Here is a 20,516-nt window from a genome sequence, read left to right as displayed (position 1 = left end):
ATAATCAGTTGTGATATCAAGAGTTGAGATATGAAAACAGATCAAACAGATTCCTTTACCTTTTAATTCTAAACATTCCTCTACTGTTTTCAATAAAGATTTAAAAAATTTTAGTGATTAACATATTACTCAATTTAGAGTGTAATTCTTAGAAGATATTTTAAGAATGTTTATTTAACTATCACAAAATTTTTTCAAATTAATTTTATATTATTCATAATTACATTCTCAAAATAAGTTAAATAAAAATATTTCTATCCATAAAAATTAAGTATTCCAATATAATTCGTACATTGAAAAATATTTAAAAATATATGTAAAGAAAATTAATTAAATTTTAAACTTAATTTCCTTATTTTTAAATTTCATACACATTCCATTTTTATTTTTTAAATAAACTATTTTCTAAGCATAAGAATTGAAGTGTAATAAAATATATTTTATCATTATAGTTAAGAAGAGAATAATAACCATTTACTAATATATTAATTTCTGGAAGGTATTTTAAAAAAAACTACATGGTTATATTCAATAATGATAAAAATAATCTAATGTTAAAGTATATATAACCAAATGATATTTCTACATTTATTGTTATAGTTTTTAATAATAAATACACATTGAATACAAATATGTACTCTTGTTTTTGTTGTATAAATAAGAATTTTTAGCTACTTAAACTGATTATTTTATAATAATTCATTTTTATGGAAGATAATTTCATACTTTTCGTGAATAGTAATTATAGAAATTAATAAAAAAAATTTTAATTGAAAAAATATATATTTTAAAACACTTTAAAACTTTTGTACAGAATGAAATGAGTTTAATTTATATACTACTACTATTGTTTATAATTAGTGTATTAAGTCATTGAATAAATCAAGTGGTAAAATCTATTTTTTGCAATCACAAGCGTTAATGTAAAATTAGATATTTAGTTTACCACCTTTTACAGAATGAGTTGAAAGAAAAAACAAATGAAAACATCTACTATTGCTTGCTTTAATTTGCTATTAAAATTAAATTGAAATTAACATAATTTTCTATTTAATTTTTATAAAATTAATAAGAAATATAATAAAAGTAGGTTGAATATTTTACTAAACAGATTTTTGGGTATTTTCATTTAAATCCATTATCTTTTCTTTAATGTAATTATTTAATAACCTAACAAGAATAAATGGTTGAATACAAATTAAAAAGTTTATTTTACATGATTTAATTGGAATAGTATAACGTAGGTATGTGTTAAAAAGACTATCCACATGTAAAAATATTAGAATTAGAAAAAACAGATTCATAATCACATTAATAAAGTTGTCATGCATGTAATTTTCGTTTTAAGTAATTATTTGAATGGTATATCTAACAATTTGTACTAATAAATATATTTTCTTGTTTCTGAAGTTGAGACAAACTTTTATTGCCTGATTTATTGGTAATATACCTATGTTTTAAACATACATTTCACTGATTTATCAAAATATAATGAAGTAAAGGAAAAAGTGTGCAAACATTGAACGATTTCTCAATTAGCATAGTAATGTTTCATGCATCAATATTGATTTTAAACAGACTTGACTCTATCGCTCCACTTTAACTCTTATTTGAATCATAAAAATTGATTCAGTTAATATTTATCATCTTCATGGTCGTCTCCTTCAATTTCTTCTGGAGGTGCAAAACCATCCTAAAAGTGAAATGAATCTTATTAATGTTTTATTAATTTATTAAATTCTTAATGTTGTTAAAGATAAAACATTATGTGCTACTAGTCAATTATTCAATAATAAAATATAATTTTATATAAATGAGATAAATTTTTAAAAAATAATTTACTTAATTGAAAGGTGTAAAGGGCTATAATGAATATTAATATAAAATTGAAAACTAAAAATGAAAGTTTGTGTCAATAAAATGTATTTAAACAGGAAGTTCAAAATATTACCTCAGTTGCATAAAGGACTTCTAAAATTTTTTGTATAATTGAAGTACTTTGACTATTATCGCATTCTTGGCACATAACTTCAATATCTCTTAATTTTCCAAAGTAGAAATCTCTTTCCTTTTCTAAGCCATCGACAGTCATTTTTAATTCCATTATCTATATATCACAATTTAATTTTATTACAAAGATTTATTCAATTTTTAATTTTATGTAATATAGTTTATTCAAGAATAATTATTTTACCCGAGAACTAAGTTCATCAATTTTTCCTGTGTCTCCACGATTTCCAAGACCAATTTTCGGTTGTGCACGGTTTGACTGAACTTTACCTACTAAAAGAATAAAATTTTTATAAAAAGTATTTTTAAAGTTTGTAATTATTTTATAATAAAATTTTGATTTTACTATCCAAATTATATTTCATAAGCATTTTTAATTATTATTTGTAACTAATAGGCAACATATATTATATGGACTAACTAAGATTAAATTGGCATGCTTACATGAATCATGCAAAGTGCATTGTTATAAATTAAAAAATACTGAAAATATTAAAAGAATTTAAAGATAAATATAAATATTATAAATACGCGCACGCTCAGTCATGCGTGCACAAAAGGCTATGCATATGCATGTGTATTCAATTAAAAAAAAAATAAATAAATAAAAAAAATAAAAAAAAAATATAAAAAAATCAAAATAATAATTACTAGTCTTTTGAACAGTTTTTGCAGGTACTTGGACCGAAGATGGTAGTCCTTCACCTATGATGAATTGTTCTATGAATTAACCCATAATAAAATAAAATTTTTAACAAAAACTTATATTATTTATATTATTTAAAATATATTATTAAAAGTCAAATTATATTATATATTATAAATAAATCTATTTAAAATCATAAACTTTTTTTTATATATATTTATGTTTGTTTTGAATTATTTTACTTTTATTCATATTTGTAAGAAGATAACACAAAAATTTGAGAAAAAACATGTTTAAAGTATATAATATCACAAACTACATTAATATTTATTAAATTCAGGTATCATACTTGAAGTAAGACAATAAACTATTATGTATACTACATGACCTCTGAAAATTATTTTCTGACATCTATTATATCTTTCAATAAGCAATCAACTTTTTCTGAAGATAGATTATATTCCATTACTTAGATATGATTGATTACTTAGTAAAATAAAAAAATTTTCCTCTGATTTACAAATAGAAAATTATTAAATTTATAATACATTTTATGAAAATTAAATATTATAATTCTAAACTATTCCAATTTTATTGTTTTTAAAATATTACTATTTATAGTGATATATATTTTTTTTTTAATCCCACATACAGGAATATTTAAAATTTTATGATTTATATTATATAAATTAACGATTATTTTTAATGTTCGAATAATATACAAAAAAATAGATAATTTAGTTGTTGATCAATTTATTGTTGAGTTTTCCTTCAATATTATGAATAGGTAATATTTCGAATTTCTAATTAAATTCAGATTTTCTTTTAAAGTGATAGATTATAAAAATAAATTATAAATAATAAAATTTTATTTGCAACTGTACCGGCCCTAGTAGTTGGCTTAGATGGCACTGAGGTAGCTCTCTTTACCAATCCAACACCACTACCCATTGGTTCACCTCCTCGCATAGCTAGAGCATCATACACATCTGTCCCCGAATAATTTGCATCAAAGAATTTCTTGAACCATTGTAAAAACTCAAAGTTGTCCTGAAACCTGCTCTTGACCAGCTTATCTATTGGTACAGCCTGGAAATGGTATTTGATATTCGCAAAATACAGCATAACAAAATAAAAGTAGATTCAAATTTAAATAAAGAACTGATAAGTAATATTAATAATTAAGAATACAAATACTAAAACATTCAAATCTATATTTATTTATTTATATATATATAGTAGATTCATATCTGGAATTGAATGTAAGATAAATGGAGTAAAACTAGTCATCAACACAACTAGTCTTAGTAACATAAAGCAGAATAAAAAAGTTCTGAACATTGTCAATCGTTATTCGTTAAAATATAGCTATATATTTTATTTGGATTTGAAGAAGTCTATTTCGATAATTTTTCAACAAAAAAGAATTAGAAAACAAAACATCCAAACACTAGGATCAAAATGTAAATGAATGTATATACTAATACTGAAAAACAAATGTTAAAAATAAAATATATAGATTAAAGTCGACCTATTGATATGTATATGCATATGCATAAGCACAAAGATGTACGCACAGATACACAAATTTTACAAATAAAATTAAAGCGTATATTAAAAATATAGTTATTTAATTCTTAAGAGCTAGAAAATATTCCTCTATGATTCAATATTATATAAAAAAATATTTTTAATTTTGGAAATTTTATACCCAGAAAATAATATAGAACATGTAAAATTATTTGTTAAAATCGTTTAAAATAAAAATGAAAATATATACGTATAAAATACAGTTCTCTAAAACTGTTCCCTCTATGAAATTTAGAAGCTAACATGCAACAAGCAGTGCATGTGAATATAACATTATTTTAAATTAGATATCGATGTACTCATTTGCTGTCGCGGTATGGGCTTTCCCTGTTGAATATGCTTCTGTTGAATTTGTTGCTTCTCTGGAAGCAGTACCAACTGTGAATTTGAAACATTATGAGTGCCATCAACTCCAGAACCCAGAGGAATACATCCGCGTACATCAAATGCTTCATATTCGCGGCCATCGTAGTTAGCATCAAAAAACTTCTTAAACCATTGAAGGAACTCAAAATTATCTTGGAAACGGCCTTTTATAAGTTTGTCCACTGGTATTACCTGAACCATTTGTGTAGTGCTTTGAGCATGATAATATAATACAAATAGCACTTTTTATGACTATAATAAATTTAAAGTATTTCTTATAAATTTTGTGAAGGATTTCTTTGGAAATGCAAAACCTTACCTTTTCAACATTCATTTTTTTGAATCCTCCTTGAAGTAATTTGAAGTTTTGAATATATTCATGTTCCAAATTTGTCTTGAATTTAACTCTTTTCAATGGTACTGAACCAGGAAACAACATATCCATGAATTGACAATATGCTGCACCTGTACAAAGTTCTTCAATCTTAAGGAATGATGATTGTAGACAATCATTAACCCAAGCCAGCATGTCGTGACGACTGAGGTTTTCAGTTGTTACATTTGTCGCATAAACATTGACAGCCATGATTACTAAAAATTTTCAATGAAGAAAAATTAGTCATTGTAAGTTAAACAAATAATTTAATTGAAATATATATAATTGCTATTAGGATATAAAATTATAATATATTATTGTATAGCATTAAATATTAAAGAATATGTGTTATATTTATTATGTTATTTTACAGAAATCGAAAAATTATTAAGTTAATAAAATAAAAAATAATAAATTTAAACAACCTATAATTTACATTACAAAATATATAAACAGCTAAATTTATCAATATGAATACTTTACTACGTAATTATATTCATTACATCTCAATCATTAAATAAATATTTCATATAAATGCATATCGAACATTCATCTAAGAATTAAAAAGTTTAAAAAGAATTTTATTTTCTATTTCTTATTGTATGTTCTCGTTTACCAGTCTGAACTCGAATTTAATTAATGTCTTCTTTGATATTGATATTTCGAAGTGTCATAAAAATTTTAAAAATTTTATAAAATTAAATAATATCCGAATATTTAACCACGTTTATTTTCTTAAAAATCCTTCAGAATATGGCGTAAAACAACCCTACATAAAAGATGCATCCTTGTCCATCAAAGACTTGAGAGAGACAACTAAATATACACATGTCAAAGAGAGGATGAAAGAAGATACAGATCAATAGAGGAATAAGGGAGAGAAAATATAAAATAGTATTATTATTTTGTACATAGTGCATTCACTTTTTAAATACACATGCTGGATAGACATGTATGCACATCTTAAAACTTATCTGCAATAGAATTTAATCAGTCAAGAATTTTTGTAAAAATTGAAAAATGTCTGCGAGTGATTTGAATTTCCGTCTATAGGCTTATATAGTTAACGGAAATACATATACATTTTTAGATATTTTAGCTTTTAAATAAAACATAAATCATATAAAATAAACAAAAAGTTATTTTATAAATCAGAGTTTTCTTTTAAACTTACCCAGATATTATTTTATAGATTCTTTATTGTTTAACGTGATATTTAACTTTCTTCCTAATACACTACAAGAAATCCAAATTAGCAACTCACGGTAGCGATGTAGTGTTGCCAAGATAATTCATGTAATTTACTGATTCTGCGCATTTAAAGCCTTACATTGATACGCTCCCATTATATGCGCTAATATTTTAAATAATTGTTCCAAGTATTAACAAATTTAAGATAAGATCTTTTTATATAAAAAAAAGTTGATGATATGTCTTATCATATATAATTTTATTTCATAATAAAAATAAATCACTTTTATTCTTTTAGTATAATTTAAAAAATAAAGACGATAATGTAAATATTACGAAGAGGGAAAAAGAATTTTTTTTATCATTTTTTTTTAATTATTGAATATTAAATATATTGATCATAATGATACTTGTTTTAGTTATCAAATATCTTAAATACTGTCCACTTAAGCAACAAACATCGAGACTTGTAAATAAACCCGCCTCGAATTAATGATAATATTAGGCACATAAACTTAAAGACTTTTTATTTTATAAATTATATAAACAATTATAATATATAATATGGAAGTATATAATGTTAATAAAATTAAAAAGTAAGAAAATTATTAGGTATTTATACATTTAAAATTTTTATATTATTTTTTACAATATTGGTTGATAGTATATATTCAAATTAAATTGAATTATATTTTTTATTGTATTATTTAATATAAATTATATTAAATAACTTTAAATAATGTATTTTATTGAAAAAGTCATTGATATAAATAAAAGAAGTTCGAAATATTCCGTTGAATACTTTTTTAATTTGCAACTTCTGACGTAATATACTATATAAAAGAGTAATCATCAAATATTGAAAGTGGTTGTTAATATGAATGTCAATATAAAACTAAATCTATAAATATAATAAATTGTAGCAACAAATTTTATAGAGATATAGTGTAGTAAGTAGAAATTTCAATTAAACATATGAAATAAAAATGTAAATAATTATTTTTGTTGATTTAAAAAGAAATATAATATTTAAGAACAGAACGTTATGATAAAAATGTAAAGCTTTCAACTGAAACCAGTAATACATATAGTGAATATAGTTGCATAAACTAAGTAAAACTCGCGACAAACTGCGAATTCTTAATGCATCATAATTAATTATTATTGATTAAAACAAAATATATATATTTTTTGAAAAATTATATATTTCAAAGAAGTTATCGCTAATTTCAATATAATTGAGTCAGCAAAATTACTAATGAAAACAATGAAGGAAATAATTATTGTATTTTTTTATGTTAGTACATCATTATTTATTTATTCAGATATAAAACTTCATTAAGAACTTCTGAAGATAGTTCAACTATTATCTATCTTCTTACAGTTGTTAAATTATTTAAAAAATAAACATTATGACTTTACAATAAACATTATAAATATTTCTAATAAATGTTAATATCTAGAAACCACAGTTTTTAATATAGTTATAATGTAATTTCTAATGAATAAGAATATGTAATATTGTAATGTTGTAATAATTGTTTATATGTAATAAAAGTTGTAATAAAAGTTGATTATTTTTAATTTGTAATAAAAAATATTCAAGTATATATGTAACTAGTATAATATTATTCTATGTATAATTATAAGGACATAATGAATAAATTATTTTAAATATATTTTCATCTGTAAATATCAAAAATATATTATAATGTACGTTCATATGGTTACAGAAAGATTATTAACACGTATTACTTTTGTATATATAACAGAATATTTACAACACAAAGCTTATTACTTATTTTCCTTACAGAATATATTTTTAAAATAAAATAATAAAAGAATGTATTTTAGAAATTGGAAAAACAATATTTTATTTTTAATATATTAATAGTAATAAATAATAAAATTAATTGTCCAATTAAAATTATTAGATTATTTTGGGGATTTATTACAGCATTAATTAAAATCTTACACCAGATATAATTCGATTCTTTGCATATTTTAAATTTATATCTAGTTAGTGTATAGACAGTACGGCAGTTTTAAGCATCCGTATTTAAATGACATATTTCATTATTGACTTTTCAAACTAATTCTAATCAATTTTACCTAAAGTTCGTAATATATTTTTATATTATGTAACTAAAAATTATTAAATATTATTTTAATTATGGACAGTAGTCAATTTTATATTTAATTTTTTTCAGATAATTTACATGTGGCTTTATTTTATAATAGTTTTATTTATATTATAAAAATATCTTTTTATATAGTTATTGAATCAAATTAAATTTATATATTTAAATTTTTTTATTAATTTATATTTTATTTATGATTATTTAGATTTTAATAACAGTATTTTAAATTTTAATAAATACTTTTTAAATTAATTTTTTCAACATTTTAATTTAATATTCTTTCATTTCCATTGAAAAACCACGTCTGTTCAGAAACATTAAATTTTTTAGTGAGTGACATTAACCACATAAATTAAAAAAATATACTCTACTCTTTCGTTCCCTTAGTTAATTATATTTACTTTCCGAATTCCCTTTTTATTATTAAATACTCAATTCTTTTAAATTTTTGTGTAATCGAATCTGAATTCTTTTATTTTTTAATAAATATTTTATATAAATAATTTATTGATTTAGTTTTTTTTTTAATTGTTAATTATCCTAAAGTTAAATAAAATTTTGATCAAATTAAGTACATAAATAATTTGATATCGTTTTTGGAAGAACTATTAAAATTGAAAAAGTTAGCTGAATAAATTTTGTTAAATGCTTCTTTAGTATTAGTTATTAAAGAATTTTTATTTTATATATTTGAAAGTGTTATACGAAATTTATTTTCGCTTATGGTAATTTTTTTTATCAATTGTTTTAATTCAAATTATATAACTATATTACACAAATCCTAATATTCTAAATTAAAATTAGAATATCTAAAAAAATATTTCTTCAGAGGACTTTACCACAAGAAAATATTACAATGGAAAGAACACAATATATTAGAGATCTTAATGACACGATACCTTCAATTACAATTGCTTCTCATGAGATTAAAAACATCAAGGCTAATTCAGAGCGAAGTGATTTAACGCTTAGAGAAATGATGGAAGATAGCACTGCTACTGGCCTTGTTTTAAAAGCTGATAAGCCATGGCGTGATGCATATTCTAAGTTACATTATGAATTTTTAAATATTGTACAAGCTCATACATCAGAAGTACAAATTTTTGAAGTTATAGCTAATTTTATTCATAGCTGTACTGTAACTTTAGATCTTATGAGAGGTTTATATATTTAAATTTATAGATATATATAATTTTAATTATAGTTTTATACGTATAATTCATACAATATTCTAAAATAATAAATCTCTTGCATTTTACAAAAATTAAAAATTTTATACATTTTTGTAGGAATTAAATCAAAAGTAGAAAATTCTGAATTATCAACAGAGGAAATAAGCTTAGAAAATGAAAGAAATACTTGGAGACTTATATACTGCCTATATCAAAATCGTTTAGATTCAACAGATTTTCATTCGCAAATGGAAATGGACAATATTTTAAATATATCAGAAAAGCAAGTAATAGATGCTTTATATAAAAATAGTAGATTAATAAGGGAATTCCAACTTATTATTGATTGGTTAGAAAAGAATGCTTTAGATCAAGCAGATAGATTACCATTAATCGAAAATTTCACAGATAAAACTGTAGCATGGGAAAATACTTTACATCAATTACAAAATATTAAAAGTGGAATTACGTTTGCTTCATCTAGACCAATTATTTCAACTATGGACCCTGATGCTCCAATAAGAGAAGGTAAACCATTGCATGATTTAGATAGAGAAGATGATGCAAGATTAGAAAAACGAATGCTTATAGAGGTATTTTCAAACTTTGTTTTATATTTATGTTTATGAGATAAATTATATTTAATTAGTATTTTCAGATTTTTACAGGTGTTTTTAACATTAAATTAAACAATTAAATTTATGTATAAACAAGACCATTAAAATTATAAATTTTACTTATTGAATTTTATAGGTCCGTTGTGGTAGATTACAAAAAGCACAAGCTTTAGCTATACATTGTGGCCAACAATGGCGTGCTGCTTGTTTACTCGGATGGACACCTTACCATGATCCAAATTATATAAATCCTCTTAGTGATACAAAATTACCAATCGAAGGCAATCCTAACAGAAGTTTATGGAAATTATGTGCTTGGGAACTTTCTAATGATGTACGAGTTGGTAAGATTTATTTAATTTTATAAATTTGCTTCATAGTATCTATTTACATTTTTATTATTAAATTTTTTTTATGATTTTATAAAAGTAAACGTACATATGATTTAAAAATTGAACTATTATAATTTATTATGAGTTTGATAAAAATATTTAATAATTATGGTATATGATTTAATAAAATCGAAATGTGATTTAATTTTTTCTTTCATTAGTTCATTTTATTAGTTATGTTCTAGAAAAATTGAAAAATTTTGTAATATTTTTTAATTCGTACTTGTCTGGGATCAGACTAAAAGCCTCCCTGTGATGGTGGATGGAGGCTTGCTGGCAAGTGGAAGGGGCAATGCAATAATTCAACACTGCCTTTTGAATGTAGTGTCTTTCCTTTTATTGAATATAATGAATATAATAAATAGTCAGTGATCTATGTATGTCAATGAATGTATGACACATGAATGGATGAGTTTCTTCAATTAATATTAGCGACAAAAATTCTGTAAGTGTATTCTTGATAGCTTGGAGCTTGATTCTCCTATTCCTTATGAATTCGTAGTGGTAGTGGGAGACTCGCGCTAGTAGGGGCAGCGATGGTGCCGCCTTAGCCGCTGGCGTAGGATGAGCGCTGTAGCGGTCTGGTGGTGAGAGGATATCCGTGTGACGTCACTGCTTGACGGGCGGGAGGTTTCCTCGTATTGTATATCGTGATATAGGTGGTTGGCGGTATTGGTATATTAGTATTGCTGCTTACTTAGTTGACGGGAGCCGTCTATTATTGAGCCGTAAGGACGTGTGTTGGGGTCGATCTCAGTTGCATTGATGGTATGTAGGCACGTGTGTAAAGCGTTACGTACGTATTGGAATCGATCTCTGTAGTAGCATTGGTAAGCCGAATGAGCTTGGCTTCCGTTGAGCTGGAGTCGATCTCTGCAGCGTTGGTAGGCCGAGTGAGCTTGGCTTCCGTTGAGCTGGAGTCGATCTGCAGCGTTGGATGGCCGAATGAGCTTGACATACGTTGAGCTGGAGTCGATCTGTAGAATGGCGATCCGGTTTTGATGAGTGCTTGATTGAACTAGTAAGAGACGAGAGCATCAAGCGCGTCTCCTTAAATATCCTAGGACAAGCTTGCGATTCCCGTGATTACTGGATCCCTCTTGTCATGCTGATTGTTAGAATGACGTCACTAGAGTCTAGCCTTGGGGAGTTCGTCGGCCCTTGTTAGTCGGAATTGTAATGTAATATTCGAATATTTTGTGTAGTGAGGTTTCCCGATTTCGCAGAATTGTGTTTATGACTCGGAGCGCAAATGTTTCTAACTAAGCACAGGTGTTTTTACCTCTCCCACTTTGTATACCGCGTAAAATTGCTGTAATCCATAACAGTACTCTATTTGTTATTTATATTTCATATTTTTTTTGTTTACAATAAAATTAAATGTATACAAAATCAGATCAAATTAGATAATTAAATGTATAATTATTTTTTTGATGATAAAAGTATTATAAAATGATTTTTAAACTTAAATAATGCATAAGATAAATTAACTTTTAAAGAAATATTGTTTTTTCTAACTGTTCTGATCATTATTATTTTTCTCGTTTTTAAGTTATATGCCAATTAACATCATTTTGTTTAAGTTATAAATATCATGTGAAATTGATAATTCACATTTTAAAATTTTAAATATAAAATAGAATTTTAGTGTATAATAATTTTTGAAGATACATTAAATAATATCACATGTTTTGAGAGTTACTGTAACAGATTTTTTTAATTGTTTTAAAATAATAATATTACAACTTGATTTAGAAAAAAGAAGAGATTTTTAGTTGATGCTTGGAATCAATGAATGTAGTGATAGATTTATGAACAAAAAAATACCTATTGTTTCCTCAGCACAAAATCAAATGAGCTCTTTGAAGTATGTATGCATGGGTACAGGTGCATGCTTGCTGTATCAATGACACTGATTGTATATAGTATTTAAAGAAGAAAATATACTTGAAATATAGTTTTATGGTATAATTTAATTACATATTTGCAAAGCTTATAAATATAAAATATTAGGATTAACATTTATTTAATTACAAATAAAAATATTAATAAGGAATAATTTAATAGAAAATATAAGAATACCTGAAATTATGTATATTTTTTAAATATTAAATATATATTTAATAAGAAAGAAATTATTAAAAAATTGCGTTACCTGTTACCTGTTACTAATCTTGCAGCTGATAGTCGCATGACCACATTGATTTCTTTTATACAAAAAATGGTTGTTCATAATTACTGTAATGGAGCGCATTTCATTTGTGGATTTTGTATTTAATGAAATCAAACTTTTTCAAAATTAGAGTTTGACTAATAAATCTTTGAAGCAGTCAAAGATTTAAAGATTTAGTTGTAAATGCTCTACCATATCGATGCTAAAGATAATGTGATGTAATCATGAAAAAAAATACTATTTTTCTTATTTTACATTAAATGGATTAGACGAATCCATCCATTATTAAATTCGAATTTTTAATTTTTGATGGATTTCTGGTAATCAGTCTGGTATTTAATTTCTCTGTTTTACTGTTTAACAATAAAGTTGGTTTTCAAGTATGATGTATATAGATTTTCTATTTTTTAATTGAAAATACAATGTATAAAAGTTGTTAATAGTTAACAAATCTTGGTATCTGATTAACCGAAATGCTATATGAACAAAAATTAGAAGATTAATGACATTGAGTAGTTTCTTGAGTATTTTAGATCATTTTTCAAGTCCGTGCTCTTGTTTGAAACTTTTATTTAACAATTTCGGGAAGAAGAGACATGATGTTTTTGTCTACTTGGTATTCGTTTGTAATTACGGAATACTGTTCTATTGGTACATTCTTCCCAATTGTAGTATGTTAAATATATTTAATCAAAGACTTGATGAGTACGTTGAACTGAATATCTTTGACCGAAACATTGATATTTTATCTTATTTTACAATTGATCTATAAAAATGAACCTGAAAGGTAGAACATGTGATGATGTTCGATATCGTATCTACTGAATTACTATCTTCAAGTGTCTATAATTAGAGTCTTACCGAGATATATATTTATATAAGTTTTTATGACGAATTGTGTACAAAAATTGTACATAATACGAATATTGATGCATCGGTCTAAGTCAAAATCGTATGTCAATTACCTAAAACTGGAAATGATTTTATGTATGACTAGTGATTATGCGAAGTTCAGTGTTTGAAAATGTCAAATCTTGGTTGCAATATTTTACTATGTTACTGTTTGCTTTATTAAGTATAATTAAATATATATTAATAAATATAACAATAATAATATATGCATTTCATTAACAGATATTTTTATACCTTAATTCAGGTCAGTATTATCGAGCTATTTATTCTAGTCTTTGTGGTAATGTCAATCAATTATTAACTATAGCTAACTCATGGCAAGATGGTCTTTGGGCATATATGAAAACTCTTCTTGATATAAAAGTAGAAGCAGAGGTAAGAGGTTTTATGCCGAAAACTTATATAGCTTTACCCGATGAATATTGGAAAGGTGAAAATACCCTAGATGATATTTTTGATGAATTGGAAGCATCAAATAATATAGTAATTTCTGCTCAAGCTAGTGACCCAGCACACCGAATTCAAAAATATTTGATACTAGATGAAGTTGCAACTTTAATGGATGAAATAGAAAGTATAATTGATAAAAAAACATGTGATTCACAATTTCTTAGATTTTTGGCACATTTAGTATTATTTTTAAAACAAATCGGAAAGAATTTAAATAAACAAATTGCAGATAAAGTTTTACTCGAATATGTTAAAGTTCTTATAGAATTCGGTGATCCAATTCTAATTGCCTTTTATACATCTACATTACCCAAAGAGATGCAAATAACAAATTATGCTAAGTTTCTAGAAAAAATTAGTGATTATGAAGAACGTAAAAAATGCCTTAATGCAGCTGAAGATGTAAATCTAAATATAGAGGCAATTACTACATTAGTCGTTCAAAATATCCGACGAAAGGATATAGAATTATATACTCATGATTTAAAAGGAGAGTTAACAAATGCTGATTTAGAAAAAATAAATGCTTTGGATTGGTTAACATTTTATGCTAGTCAACGAGAAGAAGCATTGTGGCAAACTAATGCCTTAATAAGATATTTTTTAATGAATGAAAAATTAGATGCTGCAAGAAAAGCCTTTAATAAGGTTCATTATTATATTATTTTATATTTTAATATGTATCATAATTTTAATGTATTTATTACAATTATTGTTTATCTATAGATTTTTTGTTATTTATATTTTAGATACCAGTAGATACAATTGAAACAATAATGATGGAATTTCCTGACTTTCAAAAGACAATAGAAAATTTAATGTCAAGTATTCTGCCTAAAAGAACATCTTGTTCAATTCGTGAATACTTATGCTATAAATCATATTTATATGCACAGGAAGGATTTTCCGAATGGTTTATTCACTTCCATCATAGTAAGCCAACTCCTGTAGAAGATTTACTATCTTATGCTTCATTTACTGAAAAAGTAGCTTATGAACATAAGCATTCCCAATACAGTATTGAATTAGAACGATGGAAAACTGTAATGCAACATCATACAAAAGTAGGTTAATATTCAAAGAACTATAATAAAATATATCAAACCATTAGAGTAAAATAATTTTTACTATTCTTTATATAGTTTATGTTTCCTTTTTCGTTTTTTCTACTCAAGATAATAATATATAATACTAATCTGTAACTGTAGTCTACAAATTTAATTATTTGCTGAAACCAGTCATCTAATTACATTAAATTGACGCATTAAATCACTAATTTTGTAGTGTACAGTATCGCGAATATAGTTTTATACATTATTTGTGAAATGCATTTTTAAAAACTTCTAATTTATTGAACATCTATAAATTCGTCTATAGTCTTACTATTATTATTTTTGTTGTTTTGTGACATTATTATTGTAGTTAGATATACTTTGAGATGGTTTTCTACGTTTGCTATAATTTAAATTGAATTTAAAATGTTTATGTTGCCTACAAATATATCTGGTTAGATAAAAAGTTATAAATATGGATCTTGGCTTTAAAAATGTCATAGATATAAAAAAAAGAAAGAACAATCTATGAAGATGAGAAAATTCTAAAAATATGAATTAAAATAAACACAAAATATTAAAGTAGATCAATATTTTCTTAACGTTCAAAAACCAATTTTTAAAACCAAATGACCAAATTTTTTAAAATAGGTTATATAAGTGCACAGCAAGAATAGTTAAGAAAACATTTTTTAACATGCATTGCAGATGAAATGTATTGATAATTGCAAAGAAATTTATAAATCTTATCACAGTAACATCATGGATAAGATTGATGATAGAAGGTTAAATCATTTCATTTGCAGATATAATATTGTAAGTTAGATCGAAAGTTACTTATAGAATTGGATAGAAAGTTAGATGTAAGTTACTTAGTTATGTTATTTAGAGAGAATAGTTGACTTTGGGATCAAATGAAATGGTCAAATCATGTTAAATTCTTCACTCTTTTACTTTGAATCCTTTATTTTATTAATATTATTTTTTATCCTTTATTAATGTATCGTAACATTGACCTTCAAGTTATTTTGTACTAATTAATAAATAGCAAAACTTGAGAGTTTAAGATGCCTTATTTATAGTTATACAAGTTCTCAAAATCGTCACTATAATTCCTTTAAGTCTTCAGTTTATATGGGGTCAGTTCAGGAAAAAATGACCCATAGTGTAAGAAAGATGTTTCAGGATATTCACTAATAAATAAAAAATACTACAACAGGGCAAATTAGCCAATTAATAAATACCAAAGTAATTGAAAAAATAGCAACAGATTATTAATTCCATTTTCGATGCTGAAGAAGAAAACTTTGGATATCGTTTACTATTTTAAATATGATTTACTTGAAGAAATTTAAAATATGATAACGATTAGTAAAACCGTAGATTTATTGTATTTTTCTATTAAAAACTATTAAAGATGTTAGAAATTGGTTATATCTATTATATATTATATACCGATTAGTAAAATCGTAGATTTATTGTATTTTTTTATTAAAAACTATTAAAGATATTAGAAAATGGTTATATCAGTCTAGTAAAAAAGGAAAAAAATAGAAGGATTTGATTTTATAAGTTTAAATGTGTTTAATATTCCAGTGGCATAAAAAATTTTTAATATTTTGGATAAACTTTTATAGAGACTGCTGAAGTTTGATATATTCACAATCACGAAGAAAATAAGAGACTTGGCCTCTCAAAAATTCAACTTCCGGTGAACTAATTAATGTAATCTAGATCATAATGCGCAGACGATACAAAATAAAGAAACCACTTCATCCAACACATATAAATAAATACCTAAAATGTAGAGTAAAACAAATTCTGTGAATATAACAAAAGGAATTTTCTACATTTTGGATTATTTTCTCCATAAATTTGCAAATTTTTTAAGTTAGCGCTTTATGATTCAGAACCGAAATGATATACGGGAAAATAAAGTTATAAAACTGAAAACAGTCCAATGCTTCATGCTGGAATTCAATATAATACATGATTAAACTGGCGAATGACGTAAAGAGCAACATTATAGTAAAAAATATTAATATAATCTAAAAATTATTTCATCAAATAATGAATCAATCAAATCTGTTGTGTAGAGTACCAAGAAATTGATTAACAATCGAAAGTTATTTATAAATAATTAGGAATAATAGCACAAGTGTGTACAGATTGAAACAGTTGAAAGCGGAATTAAAAAGTGGAAGAGGTATGAGCGCGCGATTCAGTTGTTTAAAAAAACAATAGCCAACGAACCTTCCAGACCATACCCTATTGACGTCACGACCAATATCGTCATAGCAACAAACACCGGCGCTTAAGAACTAGCGTGATAATATATTGTATTATAGCAGCGCTCAGTGTCAGTCTCAGTCTAATAACAATTACGCAGTCAACACGACGGGCTCACTATTCAATCTTCTCTCTACAATCATTACTCACTGTAGCGATATACGTATGTAATACTCAAACAGTAAACAATCTAACAATACAATAGTGATGCCACATTATCAGAATCTGTTAATTAAGCTTAAACGAATAATGTGCTAGTGCTAACATAATCGAGAGTGAAATTATCGAAAGCATACTACATATATTAACGGATCACACAGACGACTAAGGCAGCAGCAAACGGTCCCCTTTAGAAAGCATCGGTGAGACAGCGGCAGCTCTTACGCACCGACACTAAAGCAGCAGCGACCCAGTCTCACTTAGCCGGTTTCGGTATGACATCGGCGGCTCTCACGCATACTACTACAACCCACTTCTCGGCAGGGAAGGAGGCACTCCTTACATCACGGAGAGTATGCACACTCTCCTCAGCAAGTAAACCAATTGAAAAACTTCCCCTATTTTATTTCCTATTTTATTAATTCACGCCTTCATTCGTATACTTTATGATCATTAACTCTTTATTATATTATTATATTTAATAAAGGAAAGACAAGAAACATTGCAAGTAGTATTGAATAATTGCATTGTCCCTTCCACTTGCCAGCAACACCTCCACCCACCATCAAAGGGAGGTTTTTTAGTCTGATCTCAGATAACAAGTAATTCGATTTTTTCCTCTTTTTAACATATGAAATACATTATTGACATATATTTAGACTGATCAATATGTATCTTTATGATTCATTCAAGTAATTCTCAAGAATCCTCTTTAAATCCACATTTACAATAATATATTTACCTACATTCAATAAATTATTGTTGGGCTCAATTGTGGACATAGCTACATCATCTTTAAATTTAATATTTCCCCCTTTAGCTGATTTAAATTCTGTATATACAATTATTAATTAAAAGTATTGTCTTTTATAATATTTTTGAAGACTATTTACGCTCGTGAAATATTTTAGTTATTGAAAATTATAATTTTTTGTTATTTGCAACAACTAATTATTTTTAATTTTATAATATTTATATTTTATTTAAAACAGATGTTTTTTAATTAAAATTTTTAATAAATAAATATTTATATTGTTGAAATAAAAAAAAATAATATTGTAAAAAATTGTAGGCAGTCAAACAGCTTTTGTTCAATGTTCTTTTATTTCCTGATGGTGGCTGGCTAGTTGATTCAATTAATGATGTTAATAATGAACTACTATCAGCAGAGGAAATGCTAAGAGATCATCAATTGGAAAAATTAAGAAAATTATGCATTCCAAAAATTGTATTACTGCTATATAATGTTATGGCTGAAATGAATAAACACAATGAATGTGTACAAATAGCAGATATTCTCATTTCAGAACAATATCAAGTATACAAAGTATGTACACGAATTTTTCTTTCGATTGAACAAGTAATTTTATTCTTTTAAATTATTAAATCAACTTATGTAAAAATAAGATTAAGTATTATTAATTTCTATTTTATATTTCGTTCACGAATATTCGATTTGTATATATAGAAATAGAACTAAAAATATTAAATATTTGTAAAGAAATGATCACTTGGTTCTTTTATGTGAAATAATTATTTTTAATAAAATTAATGTTATTTAAGGATAATTATAAAAAAATCATTTTTTGCAGGTTTATTCTAAAGAAAAATTACGTGAAATTTTTAGAAAAGTTTGTGAATCATCTCTCGTATTAATGGACCAAAAAAGAGATCCATGGGGTTATCAATGTAAATGATGTCATGATGTTTTTATCTTAATATATGTACTATTTAAAGAGAAAATTTTAGCACTGTATTATTATATATATGTTATAATGAAAAAATATTCTATTAAAAATTGAAAAATTGATTGAAAATAATTTGTAACTGAAGTTGATATTTATTGTAATGTATTATTTGAACAATGAATGTATTCATCTATTAAAGTTAATGAATAAACGTATATTTTATAATCAGTAGAGCACATTTCAAATTAAAAAAAATTATTTTAGGCACCAAATTAATGAGATTCCATAAAAATAAAAAATGTGTCTGATAATAATTTATTGTTAACACAAATACATATACAATATTAATTTATAATATATATTGATATCAACCGTGTTACGGATTGAAGCAGTTGAAAGCGGAATACAGATGTGGGAGAAATATAAGTTCCCGGACCGCTTGTTTATTAACACAAGCCAGCGAATTCGAGAAATTTTTCTATACTGAAAACTCAAATATACGGTTACAATTCCGAAAAGTAATGCCGATGATCCTTCCAAGGCTCTACCCTATTGACGTCACGACAAATATCGGTATAGCAACAGACACCGGATCGCTACCGGCGTCACTAACTACTACGAAAATATTTAATGGCAGGGCTTGACGCGCAACGCTCTGTGCTAGTAACAATTTCGCAGTCATTATAACAGGCGCACTATTCATCTTCAAGCATCTCTCTACAGTCATCACTCACTGTAGCGATACACGTACGTAATAATCTAACAATTCAATACTGAAGCCACATCAGAATCCGTTAACTAAACTTAAACTAATAACGCGCTAGTGCAAACATAATTGAGAGTGAAATTATCGAAATTATACTACTACATGTATTAACGGATCACACCGAAACTAAGGCTGCAGTGAACCGGTCTCCTTTAGAAAGCTTCAGTACGACAGCGGCGGCTCTCGCATACTACTATAGCGGCACTTCTCAGAAGGAGTCACGCCTCACATCACGGAGAGTACACACACTCTCCTCAGCAGCATTCCCCAAATTATTTGCTCACACCATCATTCATACATTTTATAACCATTAGCTATTTATTATATTATTGTATTTAATAAAGGAAAGCCAAGAAACACTGCGTAGAATTGAATAATTGTATTGCCCCTTTCACTTGCCAGTAACACCTGCACCCAACATCAATAGGAGGTTTTCAGTCTGATCCCAGACAAACCGAATAAAATTTGTCCTCAAAACTTGCATGGATATTAAAAATATCTGTTTCAACGTATATTTTTGGGGTAC

General features: G+C 25.5%; 2 protein-coding genes across 7 annotated transcripts; one reads left to right on the top strand and one right to left on the bottom strand.

Moving 5' to 3' along the window:
* Nucleotides 1-1,196: 1,196 nt before the first annotated feature.
* Nucleotides 1,197-6,260, bottom strand: Eb1 (microtubule-associated protein RP/EB family member 1). Of its 6 annotated transcripts, none has more exons than XM_011498744.1 (7): nucleotides 6,163-6,257; nucleotides 4,932-5,203; nucleotides 3,541-3,745; nucleotides 2,662-2,730; nucleotides 2,195-2,283; nucleotides 1,952-2,107; nucleotides 1,197-1,693 (listed from the first exon to the last, which is right to left on the bottom strand). In XM_011498744.1, the coding sequence occupies exons 2-7, from the start codon at nucleotides 5,196-5,198 to the stop codon at nucleotides 1,634-1,636; spliced, it is 846 nt and encodes a 281-aa protein (XP_011497046.1). In that variant the 5' UTR covers nucleotides 5,199-5,203; nucleotides 6,163-6,257; the 3' UTR covers nucleotides 1,197-1,633. The 6 variants fall into 6 exon arrangements, with proteins under 6 accessions (XP_011497046.1, XP_011497047.1, XP_011497048.1 ...); XM_011498745.1 differs by having other exon boundaries at nucleotides 2,195-2,280; XM_011498746.1 differs by having other exon boundaries at nucleotides 2,662-2,715.
* Nucleotides 6,261-9,114: 2,854 nt separating this feature from the next.
* Nup107 (nuclear pore complex protein Nup107) lies at nucleotides 9,115-19,287 on the top strand. Its single transcript, XM_011498743.1, has 7 exons — nucleotides 9,115-9,480; nucleotides 9,610-10,085; nucleotides 10,246-10,453; nucleotides 13,831-14,684; nucleotides 14,786-15,100; nucleotides 18,609-18,863; nucleotides 19,129-19,287. Exons 1-7 carry the CDS (start codon nucleotides 9,177-9,179, stop codon nucleotides 19,231-19,233), a joined length of 2,517 nt encoding a protein of 838 aa, XP_011497045.1. The 5' UTR covers nucleotides 9,115-9,176; the 3' UTR covers nucleotides 19,234-19,287.
* Nucleotides 19,288-20,516: the final 1,229 nt, after the last annotated feature.

This window comes from Ceratosolen solmsi, unplaced genomic scaffold (genome assembly GCF_000503995.2).
Source record: "Ceratosolen solmsi marchali unplaced genomic scaffold, CerSol_1.0 scaffold30, whole genome shotgun sequence".
NCBI classification, from domain to species: domain Eukaryota; kingdom Metazoa; phylum Arthropoda; class Insecta; order Hymenoptera; family Agaonidae; genus Ceratosolen; species Ceratosolen solmsi.
Note: the sequence above shows the minus strand (reverse complement) of the source record. Positions and strands in the feature narration are given on the sequence as shown.